A 14,188-nucleotide genomic window follows, 5' to 3' on the forward strand; every position below is an offset into this window, starting at 1 on the left:
TATATCCCACACCCCTCACTATAATACTCTGATATATCCCACACTCCTCACTCTAACACTCTGATATATCCCACACTCCTCACTGTAAACTCTGATAGATCCCACACTTCTCAGTGTAACACCCAGATATACACCTCATCCCTGACTATAACACTCTGATATACCCCAAACCCCTGACTGTAACACTCTGATGTACATCACACCCTTCACTGTAACACTCTGATATATCCCACACCCCTCGCTGTAACACCCAGATATACCCCAAACCTCTCACTGTAACACTCTCATATACCCCACACCCCTCGCTGTAACACCCAGATATACCCCACACCTCTCACTGTAACACTCTCATATACACAACATCCCTCACTGTAACACTCAGATATACCCCATGCCGCTCAATGTAACACTCTCATATACACTACATCCCTCACTGTAACACTCAGATATACCCCACACTGCTCACTGTAACACTCTGATATACACCACACCTCTCACTGTATTATTCTGATACACCCCACACCCCTCACTGTAACACTCTGATGTACATCATGCACCTCACTGTAACACTTTGATATATCCCACACCACTCACTGTAACTCTCTGATGTAACCCGCAACCCTCACGGTAACACTCTGATATACATCACAACACTCTCTGTAACACCCAGATATACCCCACACCCCTGACTGTAACACACTGATATAACCCATATTCCTGATTTTAATACTCTGATGTACATCACAACCCGCACTGTAACATTCAGATATATCCCACATCCCTCACTGTAACATTCAGATATTTCTCACACCCCTCGCTGTAACACCCTGATATACCCTACACCCCTCACTGTAACACTCTATACCCCAAAGCATTCACTGTAACACTCTTATATACCCCATATTCCTGACTGTATCGCTCTGAAATACCCTTACTGTAACAATCTGATATATCCCACACCCCTCATTGTAAAACTCTGTTATATTCCACACCCTCACTATAAAACTCTGATATACCCCAAACCCTGACTGTAACACTCTGATATATCCCACACCCCTCACTGTAACACTCTGATGTACATCACACCCATCACTGTAACACTCTGTAATATCCCACACCCCTCACTGTAACACACTGATATATCCCACACCCCTCACTGTAACACTCTGATATATCCCATACCCCTCACTGTAACACTCTGATATATCCCATACCCCTCACTGTAACACTCTGATATAGACCACACCTCTCACTGTAACACTCTGATATACCCACACTCCTCACTGTAACACTCTGATATACCCCACACCCCTCACTGTAACACTCTGATATATCCCACACGCCTCACTATAACACTCTGATATACCCCACACCCCTCACTGTAACACTCTCATATACACCACACCCCTCACTGTAACATTCTGATATATCCTACACCGCTCACTGTAACACTCTGATATATCCCACACCCCTCACTGTAATACTCTGACATACCCCACACCCCTGACTCTAACACTCTGATATACCCCACACCCTACACTGTAACACCCAGATATACTCCACACCGCTCACCATAACGCTCTGATATACCCTTGACAGAATGACTGAGGTAACATGTCCATTTCTCACCCGAACATATTTATACATCTTTCTCTGCTGCATCAAACTGAGATCTCCAGACTCACCCAGGCTGTTGGTTGAAGTTTCCCTCATTTCTCCTGTTCACTGGACAATGCTGCCACCCCTGGTTCAGTGCTGCATTGCAGCATGTGTCTGTTTCTGCCTATGGGTCGACCAGCCTTTTGTACTGTTCCTTGCACCACTATGCCTCATGCTGAATCTCCCTGGTTGCTGTTTCTGTCACCTTCTTGTTCACATTCTGACGACATCCCAAAGCACTGACTGCTTTCTTTCCATGTTCCCTGGATTTGGGGGAGGTGCCTGAGGACTAGAGAATAGCAAACATTGCACCCTTGTTCAAAAAATGTTGTAAATTTCTGCCCTGCAATCACAGAACAGTCAGTTTAGCTTTGATGTTGGGGAATCTTCTGGAAACAATTATTCAGGATAGAATTAATAGTCACATGGAAAAATGTGGATTGATTTGGAAGAGTCAGCATGGATTTATTAAAGGCGAATCATGTCTAACTAACTTGCTGGAGTTTTTCAAAGAGGTAACAGAGATGGTTAATGAGGGCAAGGCCATTGATGTGATGTGTATGTACTTCCAAAAGACATTTGATAAGGTGCCACACAATAGACTTGTGAGGAAAGTTATAGGTCATGGAATAAAAGGGACAGTAGCAATATGGATACAAAATTGGTTGAGGGATAGGAACAGAGAGAAATGGTTAATGGGTATTTTTCAGGCTGGAAGAAGGTTTGTAGTGGAGTTCCCCAGGGGTCAGTATTGGGACCCTTGCTTTTCCTGATATATATTAATGATCTAGGTTTTGGTGTGCAGGGGACAATTTCAAAGTTTGCAGATGACACAAAATTTGGGAGAATTGTAAACTGTGAGAAGGACTGTGTAGAACTTCAAAGGGACATTGACAAGTTGGTGGAGGGGGCAGATAGGTGGCAGATGAAGCTCAATGCAGAGAAGTGTGAGGTGATGCACTTTGGTACAAAGTACAAGGAGAGAGAGTATAAAATAAAGGATTCTATTCTAAAGGGTGTGCAGGAACAGAGAGAGCTAGGTGTGTCTGTACATAAGTCATTAAAGGTATCAGGACAGGTAGAGTGCACTGTTACTAAAGCATACAGTATACTAGGCTTCATTAGGAGGGGCATAGAATACAAGAGCAGGGAGGTTATGATGAACTTATATAAGATACTGGTTAGACATCAGCAGGAGAATTGTGTGCAGTTCTGGACACCACACTTTAGGAAGGATGTGAACATATTGGAGACAGTGTAGAAGAGGTTTACAAGAATGGTTCCAGGGATGAGACAATTCAGTTATGAGAAAGGTTGGAGAAGTTGGGACTGTTTTCCATGGAGAGGAGAAGGCTAAGAGGAGACTTGATAGAAGTTTTCAAAATCATGAGGGGTCTGGACAGGGTAGATAGAGAAACTGTTCCTGCTCATAAACGGATCAAGAACCAGAGGGCACAATTTTAAAGTGTTTTGCAAAAGGGGCAAGTGCGAGGTGAGAAAAAACTTTTTCACAAAGTGAGTAGTTAGGGTTTGAATGCACTGCTTGGAAGTGTGATGGAGGCAGGTTCAAGTGAGGCATTCAAGAGGGCATTGGATGATTATTTAAATAAAAACAATGTGCAGGGGTACAGGGGAACAGGCAGGAGATTGGCATTAAGGGAGAAAGGAATAGAAGGATATAATGATAGAGTGAGATGAAGAGGGGCAGGAGGAAGTTCGTGTGGAGCAAAAAAAGCACATGAAGCAGTTGGGCCAGGTAGCCAGTTGCTCTGTTCTGAAGAGGAGTCATATTCAACTTGAAACATTAAATCTGTTCCTCTCTCTACCACATCGCTGTTCCTTCACTGTCGCTGGGTCCAAATCCTGGAACTCCCTCCTTAACAGCACTGTGGGTGTACCTACACCACAGGGACTGAAGCGGTTCAAAAAGGCAGCTCACCACCACCTTCTCAAGGGGCAACTAGGGATGGGCAATAAATGCTGGCCCAGTCAGCAAGGGCCTCATCCCGTGAAATTAAAAAAATGCTGCCTTGCTAAGTATTTCCAGCATTTTCAGTTTTTATTTCAAAAATTACATAGACATAGACTGGAGTATCTAGAAACAATCAGCCCCTTCAGGTTTTATTTTTATTGGATGGTCCCATTCTGACTGAATAAAGGTCACATGTTTCAAAGGGGTGGAGATAGGGCACATTCACATCCACCATTTTACCGGAAGTCCCGCATTTACCGCCAAAGAGCTTCCTGGAATAATAAACTTTTCAAGAAATGGTTTTAATCTGTGTTGCGGGCGGGGAGGTGGCTGATCGGAGCTTGAACTCTGGGGGGTGGGGGGGTTTGAGAATCTGAGGACAATTTAAATATTAAATGGAGTTCGTGGTCATTTTAGTTTTAAAATCCGGATGTGTTGCCAAACGTCTATTTCCGGTTCCGGGCGGCCCATGTGCTGGACCCGGAAGTTCAGTGGCTGCGCTCGATTCTAATCGGATCGACACCGGCTCCATGGAGGCGAAGCCGGGCCCGGCCTCCGCTTCCCTGTCCCCGGAACTGGCCGCCTTCCTCCAGCAACACCCGGCGCTGCAGCCCGGCCACGACAACCGGGTGAGTGCGGGGCGGAGAGACCTTCAAACCCCCCCCCCCCCCCCCAGCTCCATAAATAGCAGGTAACCCTCTGGTCTCTTGTTTGCAGATGGAGGGTTACCTGCTGCCCCTCTGTGTGGATATTTGCAGCAGCTCTTTAAAAAACCTCTCGTTTTCTCTTGCGAAAGATCACGAGGAGACTCCTGCTTGAGGCAAGAATGAGATTGGATGCAGTACAAAAACAACAACAGCTGGAAAAACTCAGCAGGTCTGGCAGCATCTGCAGAGAGGAAAACAGTTAACGTTTCGAGTCCTAATGACCCTTCAACAGAACTAAGTAAAAATAGAAGAGATGTGAAATATAAGCTGGTTAAAGGGGGGGGGGGGGGGTGGGAAACAAGAAGAGCTGGATAGAAGGCCAGTGATAGGTGGAGATAACCAAAAGATGTCACAAAAGGTCAAAGAGGTGTTGAAGGTGGTGATATTATCTAAAGGAATGTGCTAATGAAGAGTAGAAAGAAGGACAAGCAAGGTACAGATAGCCCTCGTGGGGGTGGAGTGGGGTGGGGTGAAAGGATCGAAAAAAGCTAAAAGGTAGAGATAAAACAATGGATGGAAATACGTTTAAAAATAATGGAAATAGGTGGGAAAATAAAAATCTATATAAATTATTGGAAAAAAGGGGATCGGAAAGGGGGTGGGGATGGAGGAGAGAGTTCATGATCTAAAATTGTTGAACTCAGTATTCAGTCTGGAAGTCTGTAAAGTGCCTAGTCGGAAGATGAGGTGCTGTTCCTCCAGTTTGCGTTGAGCTTCACTGGAACAATGCAGCAAGCCAAGGACAGACGTGGGCATGAAAGCAGGGTGGAGTGTTGAAATGACAAGCGACAGGGAAGTCTAGGTAATGCTTACAGACAGACCGAAGGTGCTCCGCAAAGCGGTCACCGGTCTGTGTTTGGTCTCTCCAATATAGAGGAAACCGCATGGTCTCTCCAATGTAGAGGAAACCGCATTAGGAGCAGCGAATGCAGTGGACTAAATTGAGGGAAGTGTAAATGAAATGCTGCTTCACTTGAAAGGAGTGTTTGGGCCCTTGGACAGTGAGGAGGGGGGAAGTAAAGGGGCAGATGTTGACCCTTCTGCGGTTGGATGGGAAGGTGCCGTGGGAGGGGGTTGAGGTGTAGGGGGTGATGGAGGAGTGGACCAGGGTGTCCCGGAGGGAACGATCCCTGCGGAATGCCACGGGGGGTGGGGGGGTGGTGAAGGGAAGATATGAAGATGTGTTTGGTGGTGGCATCATGCTGGAGTTGGCGGAAATGGTGGCGGATGATCCTTTGAATGTGGAAGCTGGTGGAGTGATAAGTGAGGACATTGGATGCAGTGGTTTTGTTGCTGTAATCCAGACAATATGAGTTCAAATCCGACAGTGGACGTTTTAAGAATTTGAAATAAAAATCTGTAATCAGTATAAGAATCTGTCGGATTGTTGTAAAAAGCCCAATGAGTCGCTAATGTCCCTTAGGGAATGAAACCTGCCGTCCTTGCCTGCACTCGGGCTACATGTGACTCCAGTCCCACACCAATGTGATTGCTCTCTGAAGTGGCATAGTGAGACTGTTAATTCTGTCAAGTTTGTACAAAGGCTCACCACTATCTTCAGAGGACAACTGGGCACAGACAGTAAATATCAGTCTTGCCAGCAACACACACAACCCCAGAATTGATAAAAAATAAGTTGATGCTTGTTAGCTTGCAAGATTCTGAGTCTGTAGGTTTGTGGGTGGCATGGGGAGGGCAGGGGTGACAGAGAGGGGACTGGGTTAAGAGGGTAAATGTTTATGTTCTCCTTGCATGAAGGGCAGAATGAAATGCTCTATTTCACTGAAATGATGGTCCATTTGAAGATACGTACTTCACTTGAAATTGAACCAGTTTCTTGGTCCGAAAACTCTCCAGGATCTTAGTCAGTCCACTAGGTACGACGAGGATAAATGCTGATGCCCAGAAGCGCTGGGATTGGGTTGTGTCCAGCAGAATTAGCAACCAACGCTTGCAGAGCAAGATCCCACAAACAGCATACAACATTAAGCAACCATTGTGGTTTAGGGACCTGTTGGGCTAGCTCACTGGGATTATGTCGTGGGATCAATAACTTTTGAAGTGTGAGAATCGAAGCAAATTACTGAAAATATTTTCAACTGATTGTAAAGTTTATATTCTGCTATGTGTCGAAGGTGAAATGTTCTCTGACCGGGCATGAGTTGCCCATGCCGATTGGCAGATCTGCAGGCCTACACCAAGTGCAAGAAATACCAGCGCCTGTCAATGAGGAGCCATTTAACTACAGTCAGTATGAGCCACACATCGACCCCAGTAGCAAAAAATCCGAAGTACGAGATCTTCAGAATCAAGCTGTCTGAAGGTTTAGTGCAATCTATACACTCTCAGGACAGGTCAGTACTGAGGGAACGCTGCACTGTTGGAGGGTCAGTAAACTGAGGGAGTGCTGCACTGTTGGAGGTTCAGTACTGAGGGGAGCACTGCACCTTTGGAGGGTCAGTACTGAGGGAGAACTGCACCTTTGGAGGGGTCAAATACTGGAGGTGCACTCACTGTTGGATAGGGTCAGTAGTAAGGGAGCGCTTGCAAACCTTCCGGGGTCAGTGCTGAGGAGTGCTGCACTGTTGGAGGGTCAGTGCTGAGGGAGTGCTGCCACTGTTGGAGGGTGCGTACTGAAAGGCACTGCGCTGTTGGAGGGTCCAAGTATTGAGGGAGCACTGCACCTTTCGGCAGGGTCAGAATGAGGGAACACTGCACCTTCGGAGGGTCAGTATTGAGGGAGCACTGCACCTTCAGAGGGTCAATAGTGAGGGAGCACTGTATCTTCAGAGGGTCAGTGCTGAGCGAGTGCTGCACTGTTGGAGGGTCAGCACTGAAGGTGCAGCACTGTTGGAGGGTCAGTACTGAGGGAGCACTGCACCTTCGGAGGGTCAGTGCTGAGGGAGCGCTGCACCTTCGGAGGGTCAGTCCCAAGGGAGCGCTGCACCTTCAGAGGGTCAGTCCCGAGGGAGCGCTGCACCTTCGGAGGGTCAGTCCCGAGGGAGCGCTGCACCTTCGGAGGGTCAGTACTGAGGGAGCGCTGCACCTTCGGAGGGTCAGTACTGAGGGAGCGCTGCACCTTCGGAGGGTCAGTACTGAGGGAGCGCTGCACCTTCGGAGGGTCAGTACCGAGGGAGCGCTGCACCTTCAGAGGGTCAGTAGTAAGGGAGCGCTGCACCTTCGGAGGGTCAGTAGTAAGGGAGCGCTGCACCTTCGGAGGGTCAGTAGTAAGGGAGCGCTGCACCTTCGGAGGGTCAGTAAGAAAGGGAGCGCTGCACCTTCGGAGGGACCAGTAGTAAGGGAGCGCTGCACCTTCGGAGGAGACAGTAGTAAGTGAGCGCTGCAACCTTCGGAGGGTCAGTAGAAAGTGGAGCGCTGATCTTCGGAGGGTCAGTAGTAAGGAGCGCGCTGCCAACCTTCGGATGGGTCAGTAGTAAGGGAGCGCTGCACCTTCGGAGGGTTCAGTAGTAAGGGGAGCGCTGCACCTTCGGAGGTATCAGTGCTTGGGGAGTGTTGCACTGATGTGAGGTCAAGTGCATGAGGGAGTGCTGCACTGTTGGATGGGTCAGTACTGAAAGCACTGCGCTGTTGGTGGGTCAGTATTGAGGGAGCACTGCACCTTCGGATGGGTCAGTATTGAAGGGAGCACTGCAACCTTCGGAAGGGTCAGTTATTGAGGGAGCCCTGCACCTACGGTGGGTCAGTATAGAGAGGAAGCAACTGCACCTTCGGAGGGTCAGTAGTGAGGGAGCACTGCATCTTCGGAGGGGTCAGTGCTGAGGGAAGTGCTGCACTGTTGGAGGGTCAACACGGAAGAGGCGCAGCACTGTTGCGAGGGTCACACTGAAGGCGCAGCACTGTTGGAAGGGTCAGTACGAGGGAGCACTGGCACCTTTGGAGGGTCATGCTGAGGGGAGCGCTGCACCTTTGGAGGGTCAGTACCGAGGGAGCGCTGCACCTTTGGAGGGTCAGTACCGAGGGAGCGCTGCACCTTTGGAGGGGGTCAGTACCGAGGGAGCGGCTGCACCTTCGAGGGTCAGTACTGAGGGGAGCGCTGCACCTTCGGAGGGTCAGTACTGAGGGAGTTGCTGCATCTTTGGAGGGTTAGTACGAGGGAGCACTGCACTGTTCAAGGGTCAGTACTGAGGGAGCACTGCACCTTCGGAGGGTCAGTACTGAGGGAGCACTGCAACCTTCGGAGGGTCAGTACGAGGGTGCACTGCACTGTGGAGGTCAGTACTGAGGGTGCACTGCACTGTTTAATGGTCAGTACTGAGGGAGCAACACACCATTGGAGGGTCAATACTGAGGGAGCACTGCACTGTTGGGAGGGGTGGTACTGAGGGAGTGCTGTACTATCTGAGGTGCTGTCATTCACCACATCAAACTGAGGCCCCATCTGCCCTCTCTGGGGATGAAAAGATCCCATGGCCACAAATTTCAGAAAAGAGCAGGGGAATTCTCCAGGAGTCTTTGCCAATATTTCTCCATCATCATCAGTAAAAGAGAATTTCTGGTCGTTATCACCCTGCAGTTTTCTGGGAGCTTGTTGAGCGCATAGTGGCTGCCCCATTTCCTACATTGCAACAGTGAACATAGTTCTACAAAGTGCTTCATTAACTGTAAAGGCAATTTGGGATGTCCTGAGGTGGTGAAAGTGCAATAGAAATGCAAGGTCCCACTTTAATTCTTCTTGTATCTGTTCAGGCAGCAGCTCTGTTTAGTAAATTGACAAATCCGCCACATTAACAAGATTCCGCAACATATTCTTCGTCATGTGAATGGGAAACGCTACCAAAGAGCACTGAAGAATGTGAGTCTGCGGTTCAGGTGGAGGAGAGATTAAAAATGGAGTAGAAAGTGCACTGGATGAATAATAGTTTGAAATTTAATAATTGTGGGGGCTTAGATAATTAGTTCTCATCAACTCAAGGTTTTGTCAAATTAGCTTCAAGTTCAAAATTACTCGATTAGATTCCAGTCTGTAACTCACGTCCCGGGTATCTATATTCTATATATAAACCACCCTGAGCCCCTCGATTGGATTCCAGTCTGTTAAACTCACTCCCGGGGTATCTATTATTCTGTATAAACCCACCCAAACCCCTCGATTAGATTTCCAGTCTGTAACTCACTCCCGGTACTATTATTCTTATATAAATGCCAGCCCGAACCCCTTGTTTTGATTCCAGTCTCTAGACTCACTCCCGTATGTAATAATTATTCTATGTATAAAACTACCCTGTACCCCTCGATTAGATTCCAGTCTGTAACTCACTCCCAGGTATCTATTATTCTATATATAACCACCCCTGAGCCCTCGATTGGATTCCAGTCTGTAACGCACTCCCGGGTATCTATTATTCTATATATAACCACCCAAACCCCTCGATTAGATTTCCAGTCCTGTAAATTCACATCCCGGGTATCTATTCTATATATAAACGCCACCGAACCCCTTGATTGGATTCCAGTCTCTAATTCACTCCCGTATATCTAATTATTCTAATATATAAACTACCCTGTACCCCTCGATTAGATTCCAGTCTGTTGACTCACTCCCGGGTATCTATTATTCATATATAAACCACCCCTGAGCCCCTCGATTGGATCTCCAGGTCTCTAACTCACTCCCGTGTATCTATTATTCTATATATAAAGTTACCCTGTACCCCTCGATTAGAATCCAGTCTGTAACTCACTCCCAGGTATTTATTATTCTATATATAAACCCCACCGAACCCCTCGCTAGATTCCAGTCTCTAACTCACCTCCGTGTATCTATTATTCTATATATATACCACCCCGAACCCCTCGATTAGCTTCCAGTCCTGTAACTCACTCCCAGGTATCTGTTATTCTATGTATAACCCCACCGAACCCCTCGATTAGATTCCAGTCCTGTAACTCACCTCCCGGGTATCTATTATTCTATATATAAACCACCCTGAGCCCCTCGATTGATTCCAGTCTCTAACTCACTCCCGTGTATCTATTATTCTATATATAAATTACCCTGTACCCCTCGATTAGATTCCAGTCTGTAACTCACTCCCAGGTATTTACTATTCTATATATAAACCCCACCGAACCCCTCGATTAGATTTCCAGTCTCTAACTCACTCCCGTGTATCATTATTCTATATATAAACCACCCCGAACCCCTCGATTAGCTTCCAGTCTGTAACTCACTCCAGGTATCTGTTATTCTATGTATAAACCCCACCGAACCCCTCGATTAGATTCCAGTCTGTAACTCACTCCCAGGTATCTGTTATTCAATACATAAACTCCCCCCCCCGAGACCCCCTCCATTAGATTCCAGTCCTGTAACTCACTCCCAGGTATTTATTATTCTATATATAAACCCCACCGAACCCCTCGATTATATCCAGTCTCTAACTCACTCCCGTGTATCTATTATTCAATATAAAAACCATCCCGAACTCCCTCGATTAGCTTCCAGTCTGTAACTCACTCCCAGTATCTTGTTATTCTATATATAAACCTCCCCGAACCCCTCGATTAGATTCAGTCTGTAACTCACTCCCAGGTATCTGTTATTCAATACATAAACTCCCCCCCCCCCCCCCCCCCGAACCCCTCGATTAGATTCCGGTCTGTAACTCTCGGGTATCTGTTATTCTATATATAAACCACCCCAAATCCCTCGATTAGAATTCCAGTCCTGTAACTCACTTCCCGGGTATCTATTAGTCTATATATAAACCACCCCAACCCCTCGATTAGATTCCAGTCTGTAACTGTGAGCACCTGGTGTGGAAGTTGCATGCCTGAGCCTGAAACTTGGGGGAGTTTGGTGGGGTCAGGGGGAAGAAGGGTGGTGGCAGTGAAACCATTGCCCTGACCAGTGTTGCCCTGATGGTGGGTGGGGTGTTGGGGCACAGTGACACACCCTCACACCTCTAACGTTTTCTCCATCTATCTCGACTCAGTCAACGAGTGCACTGCTCTTGGCGTCCCCTTCGTCCCAGCGTGCCTGTCACAGAAGAAAAAACGGAATCGGGAATCCAACAGAGAGGAGCCTTATCATAATCAGAAGACATTCTGGGCGCCGGACGAGAGTGAAGGAAGTGAGAGTGACAACTCGGATGACAGTATGAGTGACCTGTATCCAGGTGAGTTATTGCAAGCTGAATCTGAGAGACTGGTTGGAAGCTGTGACCTTTAGCCTGAATCCCACCATGGATTAGAGAGCTGAGATTTCTGTTACAATCACCCAGCACAGGAGGTGGCCATTAGGCCCACCCTGCCTTTGCTGACTCTTTGTAGAGCTGTCCAATTGTTCCCACTCTCCTGTTTTTTCCCCATAGCATTGCACATTCCCCACATTTACCTAATTCCCTTTCGAAAGTTACTGTTGAATCTGTTTCCACCAACCTTTCAGGCGGCGCATTCCAGATCACAACTTGCTGTTTAAAAAAAAAAAACTCAGGAGAATAATGTATCTCTACTGATGTTAATCCAGCTCCCACACACCGTCACTCAGTACCCCTCTCTCCCCCAGTGTCCTGTGTTACTGACTGTATCTCTACTGATGTTAATCCAGCTCCTTCACACTGTCACTCAGTAACCCCGCTCCTCCAGTGCTGTGTTAATGACTGTATCTCTACTGATGTTAATCCAGCTCCCTCACATTCTTGGGCCTCAGGTGACCTGTTTAGTCCTGACAGTCAACATTTATCTTACAGAACATCTCTTTAGCAGAAAAGACGACTCAAGGACAGAGTTGCTGCTGAACAAGGGCATAGTGACAGTGAGAAGATGGAGGTCGAGACACAATTGCCAAGGAAACGGAAAAAGGTAAAAGACTGCACCCCATCACACAAGACTAGCAAGGAATGAGTTTAATTCCTGCTGTTCTTAGGAAGCCATTCAGCCCATCAGGCCTGTTCTGCCATTTAATTAGAACGTGGCTGATCCCTATCTTACATACGAATTAGGAGCAGGCGTAGGCCCCTCGAGTCCACTCCGCCATTCAATGGCCAATCTGAATGTAACCTCAACCCCACATTCCAGCCAACCCCCGATAACTCCATCTACTCGCCTTGTTTCTGTAACCCGCAATACCCTTAACTAACAAAAATCTATCAAACTGAGTTAAAATTTTTAACAGCTTTCTGGGGGAAGTGTGTCTCAGATTTCCACTACAATTTGTGTGAAGAAGTGCTTCCTGACATTGCCCATCCTTAATTGCCCTTGAGAGACAACAAACGCTGGCCCTTGCCAGCAGAGCATACATCCCACGAATTAATTTTAAAAACCCAGCTCTAATTTTAAGGTTCTGCTCCCTTAATATAGATTCCTGCCAACAGAGGAAATAGTTTCTATCTACCCATTCAAACCCTTTAATTACCTCAATGGGATCACCCCTTAATTTTCTATACTGTAGGGAATGCAAGTCTAGTCTGTATATTCCATTCCCAGTTTAACCCTTTTAACCCTGGTATCATTCCGTGCTTGCACCCCCTAAGACCATTATATATATATATTATATAGCTGCTGAGGTGTGGTGCCCAGAACTGATCACAGTTACGCCAGATGGGGTCTGACCAGAGCTCTCTACAAGTTTTTGTTAAAAACGCACTAAAAGACTGGATTACGGGAACAATTGGGAGGGAACTTTCAAGACTTGAGATGAACAGATTTTTGTTGGGTGGGTATGGGCAGAACTTAAGCCAAGGAGGGTAAATGGAGTTGTGACACAGATCAGCCACGATCTGAGTAAATCTCAGAACTAGCTTGAGGGGCTGAATTACTGAAGTAAGGTTGGGAATCAAAGTAATGCAGTTCATAACTTTTCACCTGACATCCAAAATGTATTTCTCTCTTCCCCCCACCCCAACACTGCCCAAAACACAGACACATCCACACCCATTTACAAAGAAGAAATTGAAGGAAGGGGCCCCTCAAAGACCCAACAGCCGTGGCAAGTTTAAGACGAGTCAGAAAGCTGGAAATCGGAACTGATTCTTGGAACAGCCTCAACTCTTCTACGCAAGTCTGGTGTGACATGCTGCGTGTTAACTGTACAGTTCAATTTGTATTTGTTCAGAAAGTAAACCATATCTGAAACAGTGGGGCTTTGAGCATCTTTTTACCATGTGTTCAAATGTAAGTGAAAGTCAAGCCATTTCCCTTTCTTCCTCTAATGAATGCTGACTTGCTTGGGGATCTGCACACAACACCTTATATTTATACAGCACCTTTAACGTAGTTTCGACATCCTAAGGTACTCCACGGGAGCATTATCAAACAAAATTTGACACTGAATCTTAAGATATTTGGATAAGTGACTAAAAGCTTGGTTAGAGGTCACTTTTAAGGAGCAACTTGAGGGGTTTAAGAGGGAATGCCAGAGCTCAGGGTGCTGAAGGCATTGCTGCCATTGGTAGAGTGATTAAAATCAGGGATGCCTGAGGCACTGTTATTGTCACGAGTGCTGGATGCATCTCAGTTTTGCTCCTGACATGGCCCAACCTGCATTTTGTGACTACCAGGGCTCACATCCTGTCAACCCAGGAAGATGGAGGCCACTGGCCTGGCTGCAACTGGTTAACTGGGCACAGCTGAGGGGGAAAATAAAGCCATCTTTGCTGCAAGATTCCCGGATGAGGGCATTGTTCGCAAGGCTGGCCTTTATTGCCCACCCCCAATGGAGTGCTGCTTTCTCCAACTGCTGTAATCTGTGCACATATAGGGAAGGAGTTCTAGATTTTGATGCAGAAATGATGTGGGAATGGGGATTGTGTGTCCAAGTCAAGATGCTGAGACTACAAGAAGAACTCGCTCATGGCGTTTGTGCATTTGCTGCTCTCGTCACTTGAGG

The 14,188-nt window shown here is 47.0% G+C and overlaps 1 protein-coding gene and 1 pseudogene across 1 annotated transcript; both read left to right on the forward strand.

The window, feature by feature from the left end:
* The first annotated feature begins 4,097 nt into the window (after positions 1-4,097).
* On the forward strand, positions 4,098-9,184 carry LOC121281512 (annotated as a pseudogene).
* A 23-nt stretch (positions 9,185-9,207) lies between these two features.
* On the forward strand, positions 9,208-13,343 carry LOC121281513 (surfeit locus protein 2-like). The gene is made up of 4 exons (XM_041194457.1): positions 9,208-9,217; positions 11,247-11,477; positions 12,051-12,162; positions 13,222-13,343. The coding sequence occupies exons 1-4, from the start codon at positions 9,208-9,210 to the stop codon at positions 13,253-13,255; spliced, it is 387 nt and encodes a 128-aa protein (XP_041050391.1). The 3' UTR covers positions 13,256-13,343.
* Positions 13,344-14,188: the final 845 nt, after the last annotated feature.

The sequence above is a fragment of the Carcharodon carcharias genome, chromosome 8, assembly GCF_017639515.1.
Source record: "Carcharodon carcharias isolate sCarCar2 chromosome 8, sCarCar2.pri, whole genome shotgun sequence".
In the NCBI taxonomy this organism is placed as follows: Eukaryota; Metazoa; Chordata; class Chondrichthyes; order Lamniformes; family Lamnidae; genus Carcharodon; species Carcharodon carcharias.

Coding starts and splice junctions, on each gene's coding strand:
- LOC121281513 (XM_041194457.1), top strand. Junction 11,478..12,050: donor TATGAGTGACCTGTATCCAG/GTGAGTTATTGC, acceptor TTTATCTTACAG/AACATCTCTTTAGCAGAAAA. Junction 12,163..13,221: donor TGCCAAGGAAACGGAAAAAG/GTAAAAGACTGC, acceptor CCCAAAACACAG/ACACATCCACACCCATTTAC.